Source organism: Calidris pugnax, unplaced genomic scaffold (genome assembly GCF_001431845.1).
Source record: "Calidris pugnax isolate Ruff unplaced genomic scaffold, ASM143184v1 scaffold41, whole genome shotgun sequence".
NCBI lineage: Eukaryota > Metazoa > Chordata > Aves > Charadriiformes > Scolopacidae > Calidris > Calidris pugnax.
The window spans coordinates 23,607,384-23,633,424 of NW_015094509.1; the positions used below are offsets into that span (position 1 = coordinate 23,607,384).

Genomic DNA, 26,041 nt, shown 5'->3' on the forward strand with positions numbered 1-26,041 from the left:
TTGCCCTACTGAAAACTGCTGCAGTCAGGTGCTGGGCTGTCTGACCTGACTTCCCTGATCCTATAGTGAGCTAACCTTTAGATCCCCTTCTCCCCTCTTTTCCCATCTCCTTTTTTTTCTCCCTTTACCAGACTCATTCCTTCTCAAACCAACCAACCAATCACCTCTGATTACTTTTTCGACACTGATCCTAGTTTTGCTACATCCCTACCCAAATTTGGTATTTCTGATATTGTTTCTTAGGTAATCTCAGATTTGTAGATAATTGGCTCAGTGCTGTTTGCCCTCACAAGACTGGGCTTCACAAAAGGTCCTCAATATAGTCTTTCAGTTATTTGTGAGAAATGGCCAGACCTCACAGAATTTCCCTATAACCATCTGTGAAATCCAGCCATCCTTTATGACACAATTCGTAAGTTTTTGTCACCTGTTCCTGTCATTACTGTGTAAGAATGACCAAGTGCTGACACAGGTTGCCCAGGGAAGTCCTAAAGTCTCCATCCCTGGAGATATTCAAAGCTGTCTGTACATGGTCCTGAGTAACCAGCTCTAGGTGGCCCTACTTGAGCAGGGGGATTACACCAGGTGACCTCCAGAGGTCCTTTCCAACCTAAACTGTGTGTCACTGTCTGTGATTGGGTGAATCCGTTGTCATCGGAACATGTGTTATCCCCTTCCTACAGAGCATGTTCCAGTTGCTGACTGGTTGCTTTGTGCTCTTGGCTTCTTTTATTATGTTCCATCAAAGATATCTTCTGGCAGTGTCATTGCAAGTCTGAGTGTTTGTACTTGTTGCACGTTGGGTTTTCAATTTTCTAAAAGCAATACAAAGTAACTACTGGATATTATTTTAATGAATAAATACAAGTCATGATTTACAAATCTGTAATGCTCCCCACATACATTTTACTGGATAAAATGCAGTCACAATAACATATTAATGATCAATAACAGTAATGAGATTATACAAATGCCTAGAGTTCCTGAGTTTGTTTTTCTTTGTGGTGTTCAATGTTTACCAGCCAAATTACATTCATCCTTTAAGTTCTGAAATATGTTTAAATAGGCTGTGAACTATTTTGATGTCTAAATCTCTCTTACTAGTGCAAATTACCTGTTACAAGATCTAAAGAGCGCACAGATTTGTGCTAAGAGGTATTTGCAGAGGGAAAAAAAATACATATATATCTCCAATTTCCTCTCTCCGAACCTTGGCTACTCAAATCTGTGCGAAAAGGTGTGACAATATATTAGACTGGAAAGATCTCAGCTCGAGAACATTGATTGCAGCATTTTACACCCCCAGATGTGAGTGACTACTTGATTTAGAAAGCAATCACAAGTCATATTCAAAGGACCATGCTAGTTGCTCCATCGTCACTTAGCAAAGGGTGCATATATATATTGAAAAATTCGCTAATTCATGAAATTTCAGATAACCCAGGTGCATCTTTAAGCAGTTTGATGAAGTGTGTCATTACTATTTCACATAACTCTATTCAAACAAGAAATTCAGTAAACTCTTTAACATCCACTGTTGCTGATTTGCTCTTTTAGTTTAATTATTTAAAAAAGCTGCTATTAATATAAATATTATACATAAATATGGGGATGCCTTTAGGAGATGAGGTTAAAATCTGGTCCTCCGTACATAAAAAGTCACATCTTTACAAGCCTACCTTTGCACTTAGGCATGGAATTACCACATTTTACTTCTTTGCTTAAAAACCCCTTTGATTTCTGTTATATATCTGCTATACTATGAGCAGCTGAGTTATGCTTTTGGATATGCCTGTGCTCCCAGCTCAGGGATAAGCAGAAATTACTTTTCTCAGTGAGTTAAGCCTGTTCTTAATTTTGTGACCACTTTGTGACGCTTCAGGCCATTACCAGCTGTTAAATGACATGCCACTTGGAAAGTCAACAATTTTATTTTTTCCCCTAAAAGGTAAAAATCACAGAAATATTGAGTCAATGTCATCAGATGTTTCTTCGATGACAGATGTTAGACACTTTCTTGGGGTTATTGATGACTTTCTGACCCATTGTCAATGACAATGAATGATTCTGTATGGAGAAGGAAAAGGTTCCTTTTCTCAATGTAGGCAGGTTCTGTAAAGATGGTTTTCAGCCTTGTGGAGAATACCAGAGTAAGACTTAAATTAAGTTCTTGTGCTGTAGTTAGTCCTTCCCTATGCAATCACCTTTGTACAATGGTGGGCATCACCCTTGCTGAAGAGTCATCTGCCTCACTCGCCTCTTGACTTAGAGTCTGTCTCAGTTTATCCTGCTTGTGAGCAGGTTCTAATTTCAGGTGCACTGGGAATGTTCCCAGCATATGCCATAGCTGAGATGTCACCGGTAAGATAAGACGGTCTCTGGTTAACATTCAGAAGAGAATATGCAGAAGCATTGCCAGCGTTTGATCATCAGCTTGTATCTCTCAGCTGTTGAAGGACTGCAGGACCACAGGATGCTCTGGGTTTCTCTTCTAATCCCTCGTTTGTGTTTTTTTTTCCCCCCTTTGCCTTACATTTCGTCCTCATAGTATGTAGGTGGCAAATGAAGGGTACTCTTCCGTTTACTCCCTGTGTATATAAGAGATTGGGCTTTCTTCTTTCTGGCACTTGCAAAAGAAACGCTGTCATCCCCTGTTAAGGAGAGGTAGGAAGCGATACTTTCCCTCAGGCCGTAGCTGAGACAAGAATCATCCATTGCTGCCAAGGTGCTTTCATTATCTTCAGTCATCTCCAGCCTTTAAAAGAACACAATTTTGTTACCATTTCAGCTACTTGAACTGAACCTATGAGTACAATATTAACAGTTGTCAAACCAAATTTTGTTAATTATGTTGTATAACAAATTGCCTGTCTCATCAGTCGCCAAACGTTTCTGTCACTTTGCAATTTTCCGAAACAAATGGTACAACAGTAGCATCTAAATGTTTTTCAGCATCTGAAAAGGAAATAACGTCTATGTACCTTCTCTCTTTCTTCTTAATCTGTTGGAAAGATGGCTTCGATACTGCACAGAATTGTGTTGCATTTGTAAGCAAATGAATATACTTTGTGAAGAAAGGGTAGTGGAGGGAAATTTATACTTTAAAAATAAGAGGTGCCTTTGTTTCTGAAGGTGGTTGTTTCACCAGCTTCTGAAACCTGACCTACTTTCTCTAGTTGCAGTCCTGATATTAGAAATCTCATGAATCTCGAGTTGGGCTGTGTATTGAGAAAGACACAGTAGGAAAGGTTTCTGCTGGGAGCATGTGATCATTGCACTTGTGCTGCTTCATGGATGGCCACCATATGAACAAGGGGAGCCTTTTCTGACTATTGGGGCTCACCCATAAGCCATCACACACTAGTTTGACATTGGTAGTGGATCTGACTAGACTTTATGGCCTGGCTCTTGCTCCTGCTCCCTTGGTGGAGAGGACTTACGAGTCCCAAAGGAACTGCACAAGTAGCCACACTCTTTGTTGGATAGGAGATATTATTTCATGTTAACCATATTTTTTTTCAAAGTTAGACCAAGATTATCAGAGAGATAGATATCCACTTTTCATGGGTTAACCTGCTGTCAGAAGCTTTGAAGATTGTCTAATCTTTAAAACTAGTCTCAGAAGGAGGAAATGGATGTTTTTTTTGTGTTGTAAGAACAAATATATAGAAGGCTGGAATCCTCCCCCTGTCCCACCCCCCAGCCTTGTTATTTCTGGCAGCTTGTGTTGTATGTGGTACCTGTGAATATTTTTCCAGTTGAAGTTTTTATTCCGCATCACCACAGGAGGAACTTGATTTGTCACGCTGTTGTTGTTAGTGCATTGGGTAAGACAAGGTGTTGTAAGGACACAGCAGAGACCATCAGCAACTTCTGAACAGGGAAATGAATACACAGGCAGTTAATCTTTTCTCACTCTTATGTTCATTGTATTTCTCCCCTGGTGCACACTCAAATAAACAGTTTTTGGCACAGTAGTAGCAGTCAATAAATTGTACGTTCTCAGTAAGGACTCTGTAACACAGGCTTAACTTTTCCTTTCCTCATACCTTTGCCCTTTAATTTCTCACGGGGGATATTTCCCGTAGTACAAGAGAGGAACTGAGATACAGAATTAAAAAGTGACTTGCCCAAACTCTGGAAGGAAGTTTGTGACAGAGCACAGACTTAAACCCAGGTTTCCTGAGTCCTCAGTGAGTTCTGCTTTTGCCTCAGCCATGCAAAGAGAGTGTGAAATAGATGCAATATACAATCACTCAGATTGAATTGTATGTGCACCAGTTGTGCTGTGGGACGTGGCTATGGAATGAATTAAGGTTCATGTGTTACTTTCGTCTATGTTTCTTCTCTCTATCCTTTTCTCCTCGCTCCACTAGGAACATTCTATATGTACTTCTGTCAAAATAGAATCACAGAATCATGGAATTGTTTAGGTTGTAAAAGACCTTTAAGACCATCAAGTCCAATTGTTAACCTAGCACTGCAAAGCCCACCATTAACCCATGGCCCTAGACACCTCCAGGGAAGTAGAGAACATTATGGTTGAACACTAGTATTTTACATCTCTGAGCTTTATTTCAGGGTGAGATTCTCTATCATCTCATGGTGGTGGAAAGAGGAGAACTAAATCTCATTATATCTCCTCTTACACCTATAACTAACTCAAGTAAAAATCTTCCACAAGTTTTGCGTTTCCACCCATCTAAAATTTAAGGCTTCAATTGTTTGCTTCTTTCTACATGGAGAAAGGTATCAGCTAACTTAAATAAAAAAATAAAAATATCCTGTTGAAATTCTCACTCTGTTTATATCATTGGACTGGAAAGTTTCTTTTGCATGTTTCAAATGTGAATATGGCTTTTCTCCTGAGCTGGTCAGAGTACTCTTAGGCCAACACACTATTTTGTTTATCTATGTTACATGCAGATATAGTAGCTTCATGCTTTTAAAGTTACAGAGTAGCTATTACTAATTAAAGCACAGAACCTATTGTTCTCTTTTAACTTTTGTGCAATTAACTTATTGCAATCTTCCTTCCTCATTTTAAAATGTTCTCATTTCAATGCATGGTAACTGCAGCCACTTAATTGTGTTGTTTGTCAAGTTATCTCTTTGACACATGTTAAATTGCCATAAATCTGGAAAACTATAATTGAAACAGGTGTGATCAACTGGACTAATATTATTAAAAATGATAGCTGAATCTAGATAACAGCTTGAGCCCCTTGAGATAACTTCTGCTGATAAAATCCAGCCATATTCTCCTAAAGCAATAGGGAAAAAACTAACAACGTTGCTGATAATTTTCTGATGTAGATAAGGTTGTGTGGTGTAGTGATTCCCAAGAGAAATGGGGTTACAAAACCTCCTCTTGCATGCCCTAATTCTATCTGTCTGTCCATATGATAAGTAAATAAATGGCAGATAAATGTCCGTGCTGGTAAAGAAAGTGAGCCAGGAGTTGAACTTTGGCCCTGGGACCCAGAACCTTGACTTCCGTCTGTACACCTTAACATTTTTGGACACCTAAACTTTTACTTTAGCTGCGCTGGTCATCCCTGGCCTGTGATAACCTCCAAACTGTATTTGAAAGTTGTCTAGGGAAGTGCTAAACACTAGTGTTTGGGCTAAATAGTGTCAAGGAGAGCTCTATTGAATTGGCCATACAATATCATCTACCGATATGGACAGAGTGTATATATCTTTATTTAGCTGAGTTCTTGGGTTGATTTTAGTTGTACTGTTAAGGGTAGCATATTTGTATTAAGGATCAAAAGTAAAGTAAAAGATATAAATGAAAAGTTTTTCCATCACTTGTTCTGGCAGTAATTGCAGTCTCAAGCAAAACTTCTTGTTCTGGACCTTTGATAGATAGTTTTACAGTTGCCAGTGGAAAATATGTTTATTTTGTACTTCTTTTTACCTGAGTAGTGATTCACAAGGTCTTCAAGGCACTGAAAGGTTTGCCGTGGAGAGATGTAATACCAGTTATTTGGAAGGCGGAAGATCCTGTAATGTTTCACTTGCCTGTGCCGCACCGATAAGGAATATAAACCTGGAGAAAGAGAAGAACTAATTAGACCAAAGTAGGGCCCTAATTCTGTATGGATAGCAGTGACCATAACCAGAGTATCTGTAAGCTGTGGTACCTGAAACTCCTGAAAAAAGCAGTGGCCACCCTAATTTCTAGTTATATAGTATACTTTATATATATACTTAAGTATAACAAAGGGAATAAATAGCCCAACATCAGGGCCTGAGTTTTTGATTGAATTTAAATTCCTGGTGTGTTTTTCCAGTATTTTTTCTGGTATGGGATTTTTTTGAAATGGTGTAAAGGAAATAGGACTTTACAGAACTTGTTAGTCTTCCTCTGAAGAAGGGGACCAGGCTCGTGTGCTGGTATGCTGATTTACTCAGCTCCCAATAACGCAGCAGTTGATACCTGATAATGCAGTCCTGGCAGGAGATGAAAACTTCCATTTTCCTGTTTCTTTGTTCAAAACTACTGTGCAGCGGTTAGGGGGTAAGGACTGAATGTCGAACCTAAATTTCTGTGAATTTAGTATAGGTATTAGGAAACAAATTGGCCTGTATTATGCAGAGTAAATGGTTTATTATTCCCTTCTATCTGTGGTATCATGATATCAGGATGTATCCTGGTGCTTCAGAAGAAGGGAAGATATCACACTGCACAGTGGGAGATGTGTTCCCATTGAAGAGAATAAAAGTATAAAGTGTGTACAGTACAATTCCCCTGTAGCAACAGAATTGCTATGAAAGAAAATAAAATTGAAGGCATGTCATTTTAACAAAGTAAATAAAAGAACCACCTGTTTATATAGGAAATGCACTTATCAGCCACCCCCGCCGCTTGCTGTGTATTTTTTAGCTTCTTCAGGCAATATTTTGTGGATGAAGGCAAAGCTGTGACTTTTTCTCCATTTGAAAAGTCCTGGTGCCGAATAAGCTTTGCGTGTGACCAAAGTAAATAATAGTGTTTAAACAACTGTGTCTTGTTTGTGCTGATGCCTGTGGAACTTTCCGCGGCCATCACTAACCCCGTTTCCAGCACCCCTCTCAGCGTAGGTGACTGGTGAAGACTGGTGTGCTGCACTGGGTGCCTTTGCCTTCCCATTACATACATTTTCTGGTTTCAGGCTGATCCATATGAAGCAGGACAGGGAGTGGATTACAGAGCTATAAGACTATTAGTTCCCAAAACCAAGGGGGAAAAAATCATCTTTTCTCACCTTTCCTGGTTTCACTCTCTCTAATCATGAAGGCGCCAACCTTGGTGTTGGGTAGCTGTAGAAGTTCCTCTGCTTTTTCTCTTCCCAGCCCTTCAAATAACCAGCTGTGAAGCAGGAAAAAACAAATTCTGAAATTTGGACACCAGTGAAACAGAGAGCAGCGTGTGGCCGTGAAAGTGCAGCATTAGCCAGGAAAAGTGACGGCAAAAATAACACTGTGGCTTTCTGTAGTTATTCTCTCAACTATATCCAGGCATATTTCCCCAGTTAGTGGACAAAATCCTGCTCTCTTTGAGTTCCTTTAACTTTTGTGAGACTAAGAGAAGAATAAGGTATAGACTTATTAGGGAAAACAAAACTTTTCAAGCTGCCTTGATCAGAATAGTTGGGGACATATCCCTGTAGTATATTGAAGTATCTGTGACATTGATTTACTCCCTCTTTTTAATTTAAACCACTTTTGCTAACTCAAAATTGTGTTTTATTGCATCATACATAAACCCAAAATAAGATACAAGTATTCTGCTTATTCTAGGGAACAGTCCAGCCATTTAAGTTAATTGACTTTATGGATATGGGAAAGTGGAATTAGTTCTACCAATTTTCACCACAGCTTGGTGCGCTGCTGTATTTTGCCAGATTTAGTTTCTAACCATGCAACTGAGGCTGGTGTAGGAGTTACTGTCACTTTAAAATAAAATTGTTCTTGTGTGTTTGATCCAGTCTGCTATCAGCAAAATAATCTTGGGGAAGCTTCAGATGGTAGCTTTCATTACCCTGTGCCCTGTCTTTAGGAAAGTATCTCTATTTCAGGAGGATATAAAAGCATATTAAAATTCAAGCACTTGCATAAATGGCAGCGAGTTTCACAGTTCATATGCTTAAAATTAAATTGGTATTAAAACTTTTGCCAAAAAAATTTAAGTGTGTGCTTTAATGTTTTTTTCCTGACTGGTGTCTAGGGCAACAAGAAACCTCTGAACCTTCCTTAGCTCTTCCAGTGTGAGAGTTTACAATCCTGAATGACGTCTTAGTCTTTCTATTTGTTCTTTTTGGTCTGTTTTCTATGACCAACTCTAGCTTAAATTTTACTCTTTGTAAATATTAAAAATTCTTTCTAAACAAGGTCTGTTTACCAATGTCTTAAAATTAGAGATGAGTACTTGCAACAGAAGTATTTTAAATATCACGTTTGAGGGTTTTTTGACCCTTTCCAGCATGTAAAACTAGGATTTTTCTTTTCATATAATCTAAACTTAGATGTGGATTTGATGTTCTTGGATTTCAAAGGAAATATTTTAGACTGTCGATAAATAAAACTTCTGTCTGTCTAGTCACTATTGGCATTGTTTTGATTATGACACTGAATAACTAATCAGGGCAGTGTATGTAGAAAAGTAGTGTTGAAAGGTTATAGGAAATGCGTTAACTTACCCGTGGTAAACCTTTGCTACGTATTTTCCTGGAATGTAATTTTCTCGACCTGTTGTAAGGGAATGGACTCTCCACCAGCCTCCTTCACTGTGTGAAAGCAAGAGATGGGATATTTTCAGATGTACTTTCAGAGCTTGTCTTCAGTTTAGAAATTAGAAGACAGGCAGATTAGCCTTTAATCTTCTGTCTGTTCCTGAATCTACACATTCAGAAAGGGACCCAAGTTTGTTTCATTTAGAGCAGTTCCATTTCTAAACCCACATCAGCATTAAATTTGGACACAAAAATAAGCTACATTTGTTCCATTTAAATTACGTAAGTAGTAAAATATTTTTCTGTAGTTAAAAGAAGAAGTGTAAATACTCAGTGGTTAAACTATGCTGTGCTCTGCCTTCCCACAGCTAGACTTGTACTGATGTCCAAGATATTCAGGTAATGGCTTAGTATTCTGTGTCTGGACAGCCCTGTAGTTACTCATGTAACGTCAGGGTAGAGACACTCAGCAAATGGACCCTTGTCTGCCTGGGAAGAAGTTTTCAGTCTAACAGAACCTGGTTCATGGTTTGCTCTTTTCCTTTTCTTCAATGAGTTGCTGAGCAGATTCCAATAAAAAAGACCTCATAGCTGAAACTATGTCTAGGTGACTAGACGTATGTTTTTTCACTGGCATATCTTAGGTTCTTGCTGTAATACTGAATTCTGGCTTTGGCTTTTTGAATCCCTTAGGAAGGACAGGGCAAAAAGAATTTTCACAGGAATGCTGCAGGGTTTTAGTGATTAGTGCAAGAATGCTGGTGATTGACTGATGACTTCTCTCCACCTTTTCCTTTAAGAGTTTGGATCCAAATAGTTGTGTATCATCTTGTATTTGAATGCTGGTTTTGTGCATGTTCATGTAAAAGCTCCCAAATAATGTCTGGACTGCAGACCAGAGTCTCAGCATATGTCAAAACTGCTGAGTTGAAAACACTCCTGAGTTATAGCCACTGGGACCATTAACCAGAATGTATATGCTGTGGGAAAAAGAGAACTGTCTACTGCTCAGAGCTGGAAATTTCAGGGCACCACAAGTTTTGTTTGTGGGTTTCCAGCTGATGTGACATTATCTATAAGAAGTTTAGGTTATTGTGTGTATTTTTTTTCCTCTGCAGCTCTCCCAGACAGAACCAAGAATTGTAAAAACAAAAAAACCTGTGAGACTCAGCATCTCCTTTCCAAACTGTAGTATTACTAACCCTGAAAAATCCCTATGATGATTAAAAGTCCCAAAGCAGCACATCTCTCCTGGGGCAGGAGCAGCAGAAATGTTGTAGACTGGGGGGATCACTAGAGGACATCTGGTTTGACTGCTGCCAGCAAAATGCGGTTGTTCATCTGGTAATGAGAGGTGCCTGACAAGTGTACGTAGTGACAGTGGTGCTTATCTAATCCTGCAGTCACAAATATCTGCAGAGAATTGTATTTTCTATGGGGGTTCCACATATCATGTTCCTGGCATGATTGGTGGGGCTGATTGCTGCTACGCATAATTGCTTTGGTAGAAGGCTGTAAAGCAGCCACTATAGAAGCTGTACATGCTGCTTGTTCGTGCTGGCTTCTCTGTGGTGACTCCTCATCACTTGTGCTGTGGTCTTTTGTGCCATGCTGCTCTCCTCTTCTACTGCATTTTGCTTCTTTGAATGACTTCAGAAAAAGATTATACATACAGCTTATGTGCAGCAAGAGTCTGCAGGCAAACAGTTCCTGTTAACATCAGCACATACCCTGGCAGGGAAGGACAGGTCCTTCATTAGGACACTGTGCTTTGGATAGAGCATTGTGGTGTTGGGTCTCCTGTGAACAAGCTGATTCAAAATAGGAAGAGGAAAGTTCCCATCAAGGCTGGCTTTGGCTCTTGTTTACTATTAGGAGAAGCTGTTGATCACTGCACAACAGGCAAATATGATAAAAACTGCTGCCACAGAAGCCTTGTTCCTTTAGAAGTTATTCATCCAGCAGATCACACTATGCAGCAAATGTATGCATATGATATGCCACACAATTCCCTTTGATATGGGCATATGTTGTTATGTGGTGGTATGAGGGTTTGCAGCTGATAAAAGCTGGAAGTGAGGCTTTAAGCTGGAATTTCCAAGCTAAAGCAATTGTACCATGTTGTGTATGTTGCTCAAACTGCAGCAAGGTTTAAACAGCTAGAGGTCACCAGAGAAGAATTCCCCTTGTTTAGGGAAGCTCTCCATCAGCAGAAAATTCATCTAGTGGTACTGTTGAACCTTGTGACCTTTATGTTTGGGAAGACAGGGAAAGCACTTTGTCATCAGAACATAACTGCAGCCATTCTGGGTTAGACCAAAGGTCTATGTAGCCCTGTGTCTTGTTGCTGACAAAGGCTATTGTAGGTCATGGTGGCTGGGCAAAAAGTTGGAGAATTCATCGATCATCTGTTATACTCCTTTTGAGTACTTCTGGCCTCCAGCCACCTGAGACTCTGACTTCCTCAGGTAGAGAATTTTTTTTTTACAAATTCAGAAATCAGAGGATTGCTCTGCTATTAATGTGTCTAGTCCCTCTTGAATCCATCTTCTCCACCAGCTGTGAAAATGATATCTTTAATTTATGTTTAAGCAGTGCAAACAGTGGCTGTGGGGCCGAGTAACTTCTGGGAGGTCCCTGTGTGCTGATACAAGTTGTGCACAAAGGAATATCAGGGCTGCTGGCTTCCATTTTTCAAGAACTGTACTTAGTCTTGTGTGTGGCAATATTTGCACTATGCCTAAGGTCAGTCAAGTAGTGCTCTTAAGCCTACCTCCTTCTGGGGTTCATCAAATTTTGGAGTAGAAGTGGCTAGGAAATCTTTGACCCGCCACCCGCCGCTAAAAAAATGCAGAATCAGTTAAAAAAGAAAAAAGAAAAAAAGCTATGTTTTTATTTTATTTTTGTTAGAGTTGGCTTAAATCTAGGGTGAAGTTTGAAGACCTAATCATAACGGAGTTATTAGATGAAAAGGGTGAGAGAGAAAATGAGAGACACACTTAACAGAGAAATTCAGAATAATTTTCCTTCTCTGTGTGATTCAAACTATTTTTGCTCTAACACTGTTTTCTACTAACAGAAAGCAGATATCTTCTCATTTTTCAAAGCAGAATTCTGTTTTGAGTCCTACTTTAGAATAGAGTCTGAATCTGGCTTCAGAAACCATGTCAGAGGAATCCAAGGATCCAAGAACAATCTGAAATCCCAAATCCTTAAACTACAGGGAAATTAACACCATGACTAAGGACCCTTTCTTGCAAATTCTGAACTCAGTTTGTTTTGCTGAACTGCATCCCGTTTGCGCCAGGTGCATAAAAGACAGCTTTGCATCAATTGTAACAAAACCTAATTTATAAAAAAAAAAAAAAAAAAAAAAAAAAAAAAAAAAATAAAAAGCAAGTCCACAATATCATTAGGTACCAATAGGCAACTGTATTCAAAAGAAACCCTGAAATAGTCTGCATTCCATATTGATTATCAATTGTAACAAAACCAAATTTTAAAAAAAAAAAAAAAAAAAAAAAAAAAAAAAATCAACTTACTCTGATAGCACACGTAGTTTTTCCCCTACGTGAAATATAGGTTGGCTTATGTCTGCTGAAGGATAGTCATAGAGGACAGCAAGGAAATCACTCTCCTGACCTGTTAAGGAAGACAGAAAATATCTCTTAAAAACAAGATAGAGTTCTGAAGCAGAAATAGATTTTTCATTATGTCTGTTATGTTTTACATAGTAAGTCAAATGGGAAAAAAAAATCTCACTCTGAAATGTCACTTGGTAAACATAAAGAGCTGAAGATGAGCCTATAACTTTATAAGAAGAATGTGAAGATATTAGAAATGAAAAAGAGTCATTTGGTTAATTATAAGTAACTAAATTTAGAGCACTTTTTCTAGTAATTACCATATTTAAAGGACATACTCAGTTTGAAACTAGCAAAATTAGTAAGTATTTATAGTATTAAGAAGTAACCCAGTTTGATAAATGCCACTGTCTAAATGCTTCCAGCTACAATTTTGAGCCAAGCTGATGCATTACGTTTAAGGAAAGGAAGATCCATGTCAAATTGTTCCATCATTTAACACCGCTGATATTTTTCAAAGATAGTATTTTTGACCAAGGGCAATGAGAGTGTTGCCATTATTGCCCATTTCCCATCACTTTTTATAGTTAGCTTGATGAACAGCTGGAGCTCTCTGTACTCTCCCCTTGTGTGGAAACTGTTGGAGAGATAGCACGTGATGCCCTTATCTTCCATTAAAGGAGAGAGGCAAATGGGTGTTTATAATTAAATCATTGTACAACTGCAGCTGGCAGCACTGAGGTCAGTAGAGGGATAAGAAGACCTTTTACATCTGGGATGACCCTGGGCCTTGCAGCACTGTGTAGGACACGGGATGAGTCTCCAGGTTTTCTGAAGGATGGAGGAGGCACTTTGCACTCGCAGTACCCTCCAGTGGCACATGGAGAGACAAAGCTTTCCCTCTGCCTCCGGCAGGATCAGCACCCCTTTCCTTAGTAATACCATCCAGCAGTACGTCTGCAGAAGAGGTTTATCTCCATACTGTGTGGCTCAGCACGTGCAAAAGTGGGAATGAATTCAGGGAAGAGGACAAAGAAATTACTCAGTGAGATAGACATGCTTCTGTATCTTGTTAGATTTTCTCTTTTAATATAGATTCCTCGTCAACTTGTCTTTAAGGAAGACAGTTTTTTCAGGGAAACCTAGAAACAGCGTCCTGAATGAATACACAGACTGGCTCTGTGTTTTCAGCCTCTGTGTCCCAGAGCCTTACAAATAACTCAGAGTGGTAACGATGAAAGGCTGAAGGAAACATGCAAGGCTGCAGAAAAGAAGTATTTTCAAGAGGAGAGCTTTTACATTTGTTATCCTTTCAGCAGTGTTAATGATAATCTAAGTGTTAAGAAAAATATTCCACATCTGTGATTTAAAGGAAATGAAAAGCAGTGTTTTCTCAATTGATAATGAGTAGCTGTTTATTGTTATGTTAGTGGTATTTGTGTTATGCAAAGTAGTGAGTCATTTTACCTTAATATTCAGACTGACTGTAAGCATTTTTAGTCTTGCTAGCCTTTGCCCATTGAGGTAGGCCCATGATACAGATAGTGAGCACCCTTATGGATGCATAGGTGTGTGGAGTCAGGAATAGACATTGATTAGTTGGACAGTGTGCCATGTTTCTCTTAGTTGATTAGTGTCACTGAACAGGACTAGTCCAGTACCTTTGTTTAAATCAGCCAACTGCTGTGATTAGTCTACTTATTATACAATTGGTTTGACTATACTGAAGAAATTCTGTGCTGAGCGTGCCTTTGATTGCTTCCCTGTTCTGCACTGTGACACCTTCTCTGTCTATGAAACTGCTTAGTACCTGAGGCTAATGAGACCTAAGTAGTGGTGCTGAGCCTTTTTCAACGAAGCAAAATCTTTACCGTGACCACATGAAATAAATACCAGACGGTAGGTTGTAAGCACTGCAGAGCGAGGATAAAGTGCTCTGGCCTGATTTCCCACTGCAGATTCTTTGAAAGCAATTCTACATGGAATTCCTTTTCCTTTTTTTTTTTTTTTTTTAGGTTAATGACAGTGCCTTTAGCAATGCTTTTTTAAAAACACGCTGTTTTTTTTATAAAGGGTGGAAAACAAGTGCTTTTCTGCTCACTTTCCTTGCGTACCAGTGGTTTGCATTTCGTTATGCACTATGGAGTATGTGACTTTTTTTCTAGCAAGATCTGCATTACTTTGCTTACACTTTCATCTTTATATCCGTTTTTGTTTCAATTTTGCACATTAATTTTTAGTTCTGAGAAGGAAGGAATTAATCATAGTGTTGGCTGCCACATCCATGCAAACGTTACCTCATAAACTGTATGTACTTACATTAGAGTGAAAGTAAAGGGGCCTTGTATTACCAAAACCTTTAAACCCTCACACTCCACAAACAAGACCTCATTTTAATTGGTATTTAAGTCAAACCTCACTGGGTTTTTTGGTCATGTAAAATACCCCACCACACTCTACAGCATTTCACAAAACCCGTACTGGCTCCTTTCAGATACAAAAACCTTGAAACAAGGACTGAAATAATTACCTTCTTTCTCCAAACCTAAATTTTACAGTGATCTAATAGCTTTGATCTGATGAGCTCCCCATACTTTTAAGTTGTAAAAGAAAAAAGAAGATTTGACGGAGTTTTTCTAGCTCAACCTCTCCTCCGCAGCGCGAGTGTAGGTTCCATCTGAAATGGAACAACTCAAAAGTTGGAGTGGAAAGATCGAAGCACAGTCATTTCCACTGAATCAGGTGGTAAGTTAACCTCTAAGTGGGTTTTTTTTTTAGGAGTAGAAAATGAATATGAAATACACGCTGGTTTTAGATGTCTGCATCCCTGGATGTCTTGCAAAGTGTGAGACTGAATATCACATGCTTAAAATTATTCATCGTGAATGGACTATGAAGCACTGTTAGACAGGAGGGAGAACATAGGCAGAGCTTCCAGATCCAGCTCGTCACCCTCAAAAAAATGCTGTGCTGTGCACCCGTGTGGTCCTTCTGTGGAGTGGGAACGAGCTGCTGAGAGCTCAGCTCCCTGCATCATCCCAGCTTTACTGTCCAGCAGAAGTGCTGTGATTTATAGCACAGCGTCTACCAGGGAGGGTAAAGGAGGGCACTCGTGTGTGTCTGGGAGGCTGGCTGTGCAGCAGCCGTAAGGTGTGGCTGCAGAGTTGCCCTGGCATACCCAAATTAGATCTAAACCAGCCAGCGTGGGAACTGAGAGTTATGCAGGTGCAGCTCAGTAAGGATTAACCCTTGATTCAGGGTCCCAAGGGAGGAAAGAGTAAGGGGTGGGCTCACATCCCCTGATGCCCCCTTCCTGCTGTCACTGCTCTGTTACTAGTACCTAGGTTGTGCCAGGGATGCCCACGCAGTGTGCTTTCAGATGGAGTGCAGCCATAGTTGGAGTTCAAATGCCTCCTGGGGGGAAATGCAGCTCGTGCACTGTTCCCTTTTTCAGGACCAAGACTCATGCGCTGGAGGTGAGGAAAGCACAAGGTTTTGCTTTCAGTGCAGCTCTCAGGCAGCACAAGGGGCTTAGAGGGGTCTGATGAACGCGTTCCTGCTGCAGATGAAGTCTGCAGAGTCCAGTTACCTGTTTTCTTCCCATTTTTTGTTGTTCTTTCCTTTCTTTATTTCACTTCTGTTTCAGTTCTTCCTTTTATTCAGTGACACTGAAATGAGCCAGTGTAAAACTTGCTTTTCCTAATAACTATTGGGACTGTTGTAAGTCTGTAGGTTAGGTCCTCCACCTCACTTAAATCAAAGGTGGCTGTTCCTGGCCTGGGGGAAATATTCCATGTTTGGTGAAGTGATTTGGAGTTTGATCTGCTCAGGAAGACAAAAAGATACAAACTTATTGAATTAACCTCAATATATACTTTTAGTACTGAGTTCTTTTTCAAAAGTCTGTTTTCATTAGATTTGGATGAAAGTACTGATGCTTGTATTCCTGACTTTAATTACCAACATTTAAGCCATTGGGAATAATGCTGGTCTGATTCAGAGCAAGAGTTGGATCCAAGGAGTTATGCAGGCTTTTAAAGCTGCCTTTGGATGCAATTTCACCTGGCTGAGTGTCTGAGACATGGCTTTGGCCTTGACAGATGCCACTGCAGCTATGGGAGACTTGTTCCCTCCATGGGTGGCAGCTGAAAGGCAGGCAGGATCTGACAAAGCCCCTTTCTAGATGTGCTAGACATTTAGAAGAGTGCAAGTAGACAGAGCCCTGAATCCCTGAATGTGTAATTTTCCCTTGTAGTTGCTGTGCTAGCAATATCTTTTAGAGATGTGTGCTATTTACGCCACTGGAAGGGGATGTAGTTGGCTTTAGCCCTGCTAAATCCTGACTTTTAGCATGTGCAGGAACAATACAAACTTGGTCACAGCCCTGGCAGCGACCCCTCACTCCCCTGTTCCTCAGCGAGGTCCTGATCTGAGTGTGTGAATGTCCCTCTGCTTTATGGTCACGGTATTTGTGAAAGCAGTTGCTGGGAAGATCAACAAAGACATTCTTCTGCACAAAAAAATAAATTGTCGGTTAATGTTATGGACCTCTGAGTAGCCTTAATGGAACAGGGTCTCTGCTTTATTTGGACTTCAGGCTGCAGAGCTGCCTGCATCAGCTAGTTCTTGGCCATGCTAAAAGCAGGGCTGGGTTTCCTTCCAGCACTAACGAAACCAGGCTGATTCCCTATTCTTATAATAATGAGAACCGCAGCTGGACCATCTCTCATGTAAAACCTAAAAATTTTGATTAATGCCTTCCCCCTCTAAAAAGAAAAAAAACACCCAAGAAAACCAAAATAAAAAACCCAAACTGTTTTCCTCACCTTTGGGGAGTGATTTATTGTGGCCCTTGCACCAGCTGTCTGTCGTATTGTGGCGTGAGAGCTGAGGCTGTACTGACTCTCCACCTACTCCCAGTTTGGAAGCAGCAGGTCACTGAGTCCCTCTTGCTTTTCCCCTCGGATGCATGACCTCTACCAGCCTACGGGTGTGCAGAGGGAGCTTTGCAACCTGATTTATTTTATGGCGAGGATGCCCAGGGCGGATGTGTTATATCTCCCTTTGGCAGCTCGGCCTGTGAAATGTGTATTTCTGTGTGACCGTTATCGATAAACCCGCTGCCAAGTTGGCTGTGTGCTACTTTGAATGCAACTGTCTAACAGCGGACTTCGGGTTCAGTGCAAGCAGAACATCATCAACGTTTATAACCTTAAATGAAGCAACCCCAAATTTCCAGAACAAATTCGTATACAATATCACATGCAAGTATGTGAAAATACAGTAATTCTGGTTTCTGAAGTAGTGCTTCAGTGCTTTCTGAATTGGAAAGAACGTCTTTCAGGGAGCAGCAGCAAATAATAGTTGTAACATTTGGGTTTTTTAATTAAAGCACTTCTTGGAAAATGAGCTAGAACATGCCTAAAAATAAGTGCTGTCTGAGGATGCCCTCCTTCTCCCACAGCAGTCACGCTCTTGCCTGCTTTTACTACGTCAGGCGGATGAAGGAGGACACATGGATGAATGTAGAATATATTTTGAACATATTTTTCTCTCAAAAGAAATTAAATGAGTGCTTACCCGTTTGGCTCGGCACAGTTGTTTCTTCAGGGGCTCTCAGCGTTTTCACAGTATTTCCCATTGCACTCTCTAATTCCGTCAAAGCTTTTCAGAACTAAATCAAAGGAGACATTGAAATTAAACATCAGAATAACACCTGCTGTGCTAACAGATGAGAAATGACCTAGTTTGGGAGTCTCCAACTTTATACAGTTTTGCTTTTGAGAACTCTTGTGTCAAACTCATGTGAGAGTTTTACATACTTGCTAAACTCTCACCACTTTGGTGCTTTTATCAGGGGAATAGCAGTAAACCACAGCTAGGGAAGTGCTCAGAAGAACGCAGTGCAGTAAAAGTTTCCATTACCAGCACCTCAGCACAATAGGAAGTCACAGCAAAGCCATGCCCATACACTCATTTCATATACAAAATGGTCTTTTCAGCATTTGGAGTGCTGCAGCTACAACGAAAATAGATTGATGGATCTGGTTTTCAGCGCTGTATGTCTATTATGTTGCCTTATTGCCGAATACTGAGAACATTCAGTGGTTTCTGATGCACTTGTGCTCTAGATGAACGTAGGTAATGTTGTTTTTCCTCTTTTTTCTTTCTTTTTTCTTTTTTTCTTTTTTTAAAAAAGTAACACCTTGCCTCAAAGTGCTTCATCTCAAAACACTCTTTCTGCATAAAGCCAGTAGTTCAGATTCTTCGGATACTTCTCTTAAGTCTTGGTGGATGTTCAAGAAACAGTATTGGACAATCGTGGAACTAAATATCTGGAGAGAGAGTGTTCCTTCACATGACTTTACTGCACCGATCCTAGTTCTCCCTGACAGAGGACAGAAAGAAAAATCCTTTGGATGTGGAAGGCAAGCAAGGCACAAGCTATGCTATATTTCCAGAGGCGAGAATAAACTGTATCAGTTTGAAATTGTACTTTAAAGCAAAACAACTCAACACCACTAGCTGATAGCTAATTATTTTTTAAAAATATTTGTCTGTCTGCTGCCCTGTGAAAAGCATAGCAGGAGCCCTAGCAGCATCATGTGGGTATTTACTAAACTCAGGTGCAATTTTCTTCTTTCAGTCTTTTCTAGCTTAAATATTTCAAAGATGACGACTGCATTTGGTATGTTTCTCTTTTCTTACAACAGGCTAGAGCCTGGCTGTGTTCGCTAGAAAAGTGTCCAACTTGAGAAGCAGTGCTGCTGAAATCAGACAGGCTTTATTAGTAATTGTCTTTTGGAATAAGATTGGCAGAATTGAGTATATTGCTTTATACCATAAATATCTCAGAACGATTTTAGGGAGACACCCTACAGAATAAAATGCTGTTCAAAAGAAAGAGAATTCGTCTCTTACCAAATGCAAGTAGATCAGTGCTAAAACAGATGGTAATGCACAGTTTGACTCCACCTCATCTCATTTTCAAGCTTCTTAGTGCTTGTTCCCAAAAGCTCTTTGCTAGAAGTCTCTATGTCACCAGCCAAATGGCACATCACCCTGCCACTGCCTGCAGTCAGGAACTAGCTTGTGGCACATCTGTAGGATGCAGCTGTGCCAGTGTCTTTCTGAAAAGTGTCTGAAATCTGCTTTCACAAGGACAAAATACTATTTCAATGCCTGATATAGGAAGTCTAGAAGCTGAATAAAAAAGCAGCCTTAAATTTAAAGTAAACTATTTGGACATTCACATATGAATAAGAGGGTCTCTATTGATAACAAAACCGAAATCAACTTAAAGGCACCTAGGTTTCGAAAACTGAAATCAGAATTCATTTTTGGCAGGCACCGTCTACTTGCAAGATTATAATTTCCTGAACTAACGATGAACATTTTTTACAAGACCCAATTTTAGTTTCCTTAACATTTTTCTCAGTGGTATCCCATCAAGAATGAGAGGTATATGCATAGGAAAAGTGCAGCCAGTACTTTGGCTACAGATACTATAGATGTTCTTGGCTCATCTTCAAATTAGCCAGCAGAATTTCCTGGCCATGGGCGTAGGGAGCTCAACAAGGCTGAAAAAGTCAGCCAGAGAAGTGAGATGAACACCTGGACAGATAACCTTTTCTGAGCTCTCTGCTGTAGGAGCTGCACTTTTGGAGTACTTGAAAAGGACAATTCAAATCTGGCTAAGTGTACAGTAAGCAAGCTGCAGTTACCAAAACTTTTTTACAATCCCAGATCGCTGCCAAGCATGGCAGCATAAATTTCTTATGCCCGTCTATAGTTTTAACACGTGCAAGCATTATTTCGATGAGAATAGTACTTGAATTATCTGTTGCAAAAGTATGGAAAAATAAAAATAATGGAGTCCTACCTCTATGTACCCCTTTGTTCTGGGTCTTGATATTTGGAGGCCAGAAGAGCAAGGCATCCTACTAGAGACCAGAGTTTTGACAGAGTGCTTTCAAGGGCTTCTTTCCTACTCTTAAGATAGAGTGGATAGAATTTTCAGGCGTGTCTGAGTCACTGTGGAAAGTGATATGTCGCATTTGTCTATGATGGAAAGACTTCTGAAAACTTTACCTCACCCTTACGAACTTTCTAAAAGCACGGCATATTTGAGCAAGGCATCTTCATTTTCTCAGATGGTATTTAGGGGTCTAAACTTTAAACGCTGCTTTAAAAATACCTGACGTATTTTTGAAGGTTTGCTTATATGTAGTTTGTAATTAAACCTCTTGTTGTCTAGTCCAGCTGGATTAAGTACCAGGCAAATGGCACGTGCCTAGTTCATTTTTATGTAGAGCACATCCAAAACTGGCCTGGATCGCTTCTGCCATACAAATTATGGTGTTATATGACATCGCTCTTCTCAAAAGACCTCTGAAGTCAACAGGACAGAACATGCTGCTCCGTGCTGCTACTTTAGAGGTGGAAGAATCAGACTTACGGGAAATACAAGTGTTATAAAGTACTTACGGTAACAGTGAAGAGCCATGGCGTTCTGGACTTTGATGTCATAAGTGTGAGAGTGTGCTGTGTTTCATTACATTTTCCATGCTGTTTTACTGTCACTAATTAACCACTGGTGGCAGCATAAAGTCTTAAAAGGGACAGAGAGTTCAAGATGTTCTCTAGACTCATGGCAGAAATGTTCAATAAAAATTAGTGAATAGAAAGCCGTGAGCTGTTGATGATTCGCTTATCCAAAGTAATTATAAGGAAAATGACAGATATCAGACTAGGTTTTACTGCTAAGGCCACTTGTCATTATGCATTTGGGCAGAGTAAAGGTGCCTATAGTCCAGTCAAAGGTGGTGGAGTCAATGCTCCGAAGTACAACTCAAGTCTCAGACATTTGAAAATGTGATGGAAATTAAAGAAATGGGAAATTTTGTTTGAAATGTAGAAGGTAGAAGATTGTTTCTATTTACTCGCTGGCAGTGGTGGATTGCTGTTTAGAGTAACAGTGTATGAATTAGTATCCAAAGTAATTCTAAAACAGAAGTGCATGTGACTCTCAAGTGTGTGGTAGAACTTAATGGCTTAAGGAACTTGTGCTGGATCAAGTAGTGGCAGCACAATACAAATCCATTACTATGTGATAAACTGTATGGCGGTTTTCTGAAATTTTGAGATGCTGTTCAAAAATGAACTTACAGGAAGCTGTAGAGCATCTTGTGGCCAAGATGATTTTTTACCATTTATGTCAATAGCGGAACAATAACAGTTTTATAGATGATACTCTTTTGAAATGGCAAATCTTCTCCAGGCACTGCATCTCACTTAAACTTGGTGACAGAGTTTGGGATATGAGTAGAGGTGGCATCCCTTTGTCGAAGAAACAGGTAATTATGCCAGATCCAAAGAAAATTGTTCACTGAGGGTGGTTTGGGAAGAATAAAGGAGAGGTGATAGACTCTAAGCTCTCCTTGTCTTATCAACCCAATGCCCTGTTCGGAGGAGTGCAGCTGCTCTTGAGCTCAGAGGAACCACCGTGCTCTTGGGCCATGTACAGGTGGCTTTCCCTGCTCACAGGCCACCTCCTCAGGCTTGTGTGGACATTGGATTTTAACTGTTCAGATCACACTTGCAGCATTTCTTCCTCCCCTTTCCTCTTGTGTTTAAGGAAAGCCGGTGTCTGCAGCCGTAGCTGTCTGTAAACACCCAGCTACTGGGGTTTAATGACTTTTACTGCTTTATTTTTGCTGCCAAAAGGAAGGTGAGAAAACACCTACAGCCCCAGTCCAGCTTTGTGTCCTGTTTATCAATGGCAGAACTCTCAGCAGATACGAACCCTTCACCTGTCAAGACTGAAATCTCATTGACCGACATCGTGGGTCCCAACAACCTGCGGTACAATTTCCACCTTCCGTTCCTGCATGCAGCACATGTAGCAATAATTTCCTCTTGCAGAACCTGTTCTCTGAGAAAACGCACTTCTGGAGCAGTGAAATAGCACGCCATATAGGAAAGTCTGTTGCTTTGTAAGAACTTTTTCAAAGTTATATTTAAAATGATTGAGAAATAGTAAATATAAAGAAATGAAAATAAGAGAAATAAAAAGGCAAAATAAGCACCTGAGTAAAGCCCCTCTGCAAAGAATACTGCAGGCCAGTAAAATGAGGACATTCATCATGCCTGAGCTGCTCTATTCTATTTTATTTTTGTTACCTGATATTCACATCTATACCACCAAGGTCTTAGAATTTAATTCTCAGTAAGGTTCACAGGTAATGTCTGAATTCCATTTAATTTGAAAATTAGAGCACCAACATCCTGTTATTTTTCACATGGGGAAAAAAGCAGCTTAAATTTCAGAAACTGTGTATTTGTCATTAATCAAAATGAGCATCCTTTCAGCTTTTAGACACTTGTACCTTTGTGCTTAGAAAGAACAATGTAATGCTGTAATCAAGGTAATTCACATAAACATGCAACTACGAAACAACACAGAAATACCACATCATGCAAACTTCCAACACCTTGAATAAAAAGCCCACTAATCTCCCTGTGACATTTCTCATATTTTGGGTTAGAGCGAGCTGCAGTTTTCTTCAACATAAGGTCCTGTGCATCTGTCTTACTGTGAGCTTTCCGTAGAAACACTCCTCATCCCTTCTATCTTTAGTACCACTCCTTATGAAAAGGATCAAGGCAGGCTTTTCTATTTCTACCTTTGGTGGTATTTGAAATCCGCGGTCTGAATGCTGTCCTTGTTAATGAAACAGCACTCCCTTTTATATAAATAAAATTGAAACATTTGGTCCCATATGCAGATAATCTAAAATGTATCAGAGCAAGGATTACCTTTAAATGCTAGGCATGATATTCCAGATTGCAGTATTTCTCAAAAAAGCCGTCGTCATAATACTGCTCTCATGCTGCCAGCAAGGTTTCGCTGATCAAGTCGAGGAGCAGCCGGTCGAATGAGTGTGTGGTGAAGTTCACGCTGTCATGTAGAGCAGCGTTTGCCAAACAGGCCACATACTTCCTCTCTGAGAAATAAGGAAGGCTCAAAGTGTTTGCAACAGATGAGGTTCCTGTTGCAAGCCACTACTCAAGACACTTTTTATCTATGGGCTGAGGGAAACAGGGAGATTTTCAAGATGTTGCACCAGGGCTGGTTTGAACAGATATGAAAAAAAAGCAAAATAACCTGTTTTATATTACTTACACAGAAAGGGTTTCTCATTCTCCTTTTTTTTTTCCTTCCAATTTTATTTATCCCGTAATGTTCAGTCCCCAACTGTTTTGTTTTATTTAGTTTTGCTAGTTTTTTCAAACAGACAGGAAGAGGCACAAAACTTTGTTTTCCATTCTTACTGAGCCTGGATGAGAATGCAAGGTTTGCTTCATTCTTTACTCTGCACTCCAAAACACCTCTGTCTGCACATAATTGAAGCTCAGTATCAGCAATGAAAGAAAATGGAGTGAAAGCCTGTCTCTGGAGCACATTTTCGCATCAGTTGTACAAAGTGTAGAAGCAGGAGCCTCAGGACCTTTCTCATCTCAGTGTCTGAGATGGGGAAACCAAGATACCAGCCTGTTAAATAACCTCCTAAAGTCACTCAGGAATGTAGTACTGCAAGATATGAAAGTAGAAGTCAAAGGGATTTATTAAGGTTTGCTCTTCACTTTTATAATCAAGATGTGATCTGAAAAACTCGTATGCCTAACTTTGTATAGTAAAATTAAAAAAAAAAACAAAACAAAACCCAAGCCCCCAAAAGAATCAAACAAAAAAACCACCTCAAAACAAACCAAAAGAACCCCACAAGGAACCCCAAGCAGAGTTCCTAATTCACACTGGATTAGCTTTGAGCAGGTGCTCATTGTAATGCCAATCAGTTTGATGATGAAAACTAAAAGTGTGGGAGCTGTTGTGTAAGCATTAACGGAACCAGGAGACAGTGATCAGATTCCCAAAGCTGTGCCAAAATGTGGAGCTATGTAATTACAGGACAATATCTTTTCTCTTTGGTGGGCTGTGCTAAAAATTCTCACCTTGAATGGACAGGAAAGCATTAGGGAGCTTGATAAGCAAATCAGTCTACAATGCAGAGCCATGACAGCATTATAACCAGTGCTCTGGGGAGCTGTTTTTACCATACTGCCCCATGATTATCCCTGCCAGTTATATTTTGATTGTTTAGGATCTTATTGCTTTCTTCAAGTCCCAGGGATGTGTCATGCACATTTCCTAATCACATTCACCGAATGGATGTACAATGTTTCTGGAGTGACTGAAAGATCCCAGGTTGGGGGATGTCTGCACCACCCATGGGAGTAGGCAGGGGTTGAGCTCTGCCCTTCCCTGATCCTTCTCACCAATATCTACCTGAGGCTGGCTCTGATGGTCTTTGTGCCTTTGCAAGAAGCCAGGTTACATCCCAAGCTGCACTCACAAACGGGGCAGGTCTCCGACTGAGTTTGAAAGATTGGTCACACTTAAAGAAGAGTCCGGACTTGCTTGATAGAACATGGCCCATTGGGAAGACAATTAATCTCATCCACGGTTTGTACCATACTTGTAGAGAACAGATGAGTTTGCAGTGGAGGGAGATAAATAAAATTCTCCATTTCCATATCGTTTCTTTCTGTTTCTAGTGAAGATTTACTCTTATGCAATGATGAGAGCAAGTTTTCCTGTTCAGTTTGTTCAGCTAATAACTTGTTTTTAATGATAAGATAATTGATAAGGCAATGTTTACATCTAAATGGAAGAAAGTTTTGATATGAATTAAGTGGGGCTTTATACGTCATCTTAAAAGTATTCATATCCTGTTATTTAAGTCACTAACCTCAGACAGGCTCTCAGTGAGTCACTTGAGAGAGGAACACTGCACTTGCAGGACTGCCTCCGGTTAGAGCAAAGAGGGATTTGCCAAGAGTCATGTATGAAAAAGAAATCTTCTTGGAAAAGTTATTTTTGTCAGAAGAGAGAGGACCCTCTCCTTTCTCTCATTTTTATCTGGAAATCGCAGTTCTAGTAGATAGCTATGGAAGGAAAAAAATGTGTATCTCCCTTTCCATTGCTGGACCGACCAGCCAGTTTCCTGTTACACTTCATGTGCTGATGTTTGTCACTTTAGCAACTGAGCTCCTTAGCCATGATAGAGAGTCCCCGGCCTGGTACCAAAGATTTCTACTCTTCCAGGTTTTTGAAGACAGACGTTGCCTAAAAGTCTGGAAAAAATGTCATTCATGTTTCCACATAGAGCCCTGCAACCTTCTTGTGTTGTAAGCCCTTGTCACTGTACAGAATTAGATGTCTAAGGAAAAGAAACGCAGGATACTGAAATACAACCCTGCAAGGGGAAAAAAAATAAAAAAGGCCCAAATTGACAACAACTTCTGAAAATACTTTAAATCCAGTCTTTTAGAGAAAAATCTGTTAAGCTAGTAGAAAAGAAAAGTTAGTTGTCACTTAGTTGCAGCTTGCTTGTTTTCGCAGGGAGAAAAAACAGGATATAAACAGTCTCTTTGATCTGATGTCAACTGAAACTGAAGGCATCCTCAAAGAGAAATAAGTTTTCCCGTCAGTGGAGTGAGTAACTTCAGGCATGAACGGCAAAGGAGAAGATTGCGGTGTCCATTTTTTGGTGTCTCCAAGCCCAACTTAAATGTTTCATGCAAGATCAGGCTTTAGTCAAACACGAGCCATGTTTTAAGTGATAAGAAGCCCTTGAGCCCAGCAGTCAGGAAATGGAAGAGCCTTGGCTATCC

At 40.1% G+C, this 26,041-nt stretch overlaps 2 protein-coding genes across 3 annotated transcripts in view; one reads left to right on the plus strand and one right to left on the minus strand.

The window, feature by feature from the left end:
- The window catches only part of TG (thyroglobulin), a 150,501-nt gene that overhangs the window by 89,629 nt on the left and 34,831 nt on the right, over positions 1-26,041 (plus strand). The window lies entirely within an intron of this gene.
- SLA (Src-like-adaptor) lies at positions 837-23,277 on the minus strand. Of its 2 annotated transcripts, XM_014965631.1 has the most exons (9): positions 23,123-23,271; positions 17,885-17,978; positions 15,894-16,126; positions 12,263-12,362; positions 8,688-8,774; positions 7,254-7,357; positions 5,924-6,055; positions 3,741-3,873; positions 837-2,755 (listed from the first exon to the last, which is right to left on the minus strand). In XM_014965631.1, the coding sequence occupies exons 6-9, from the start codon at positions 7,279-7,281 to the stop codon at positions 2,530-2,532; spliced, it is 519 nt and encodes a 172-aa protein (XP_014821117.1). In that variant the 5' UTR covers positions 7,282-7,357; positions 8,688-8,774; positions 12,263-12,362; positions 15,894-16,126; positions 17,885-17,978; positions 23,123-23,271; the 3' UTR covers positions 837-2,529. The 2 variants fall into 2 exon arrangements, with proteins under 2 accessions (XP_014821117.1, XP_014821116.1); XM_014965630.1 differs by lacking the exon at positions 15,894-16,126 and having other exon boundaries at positions 23,123-23,277.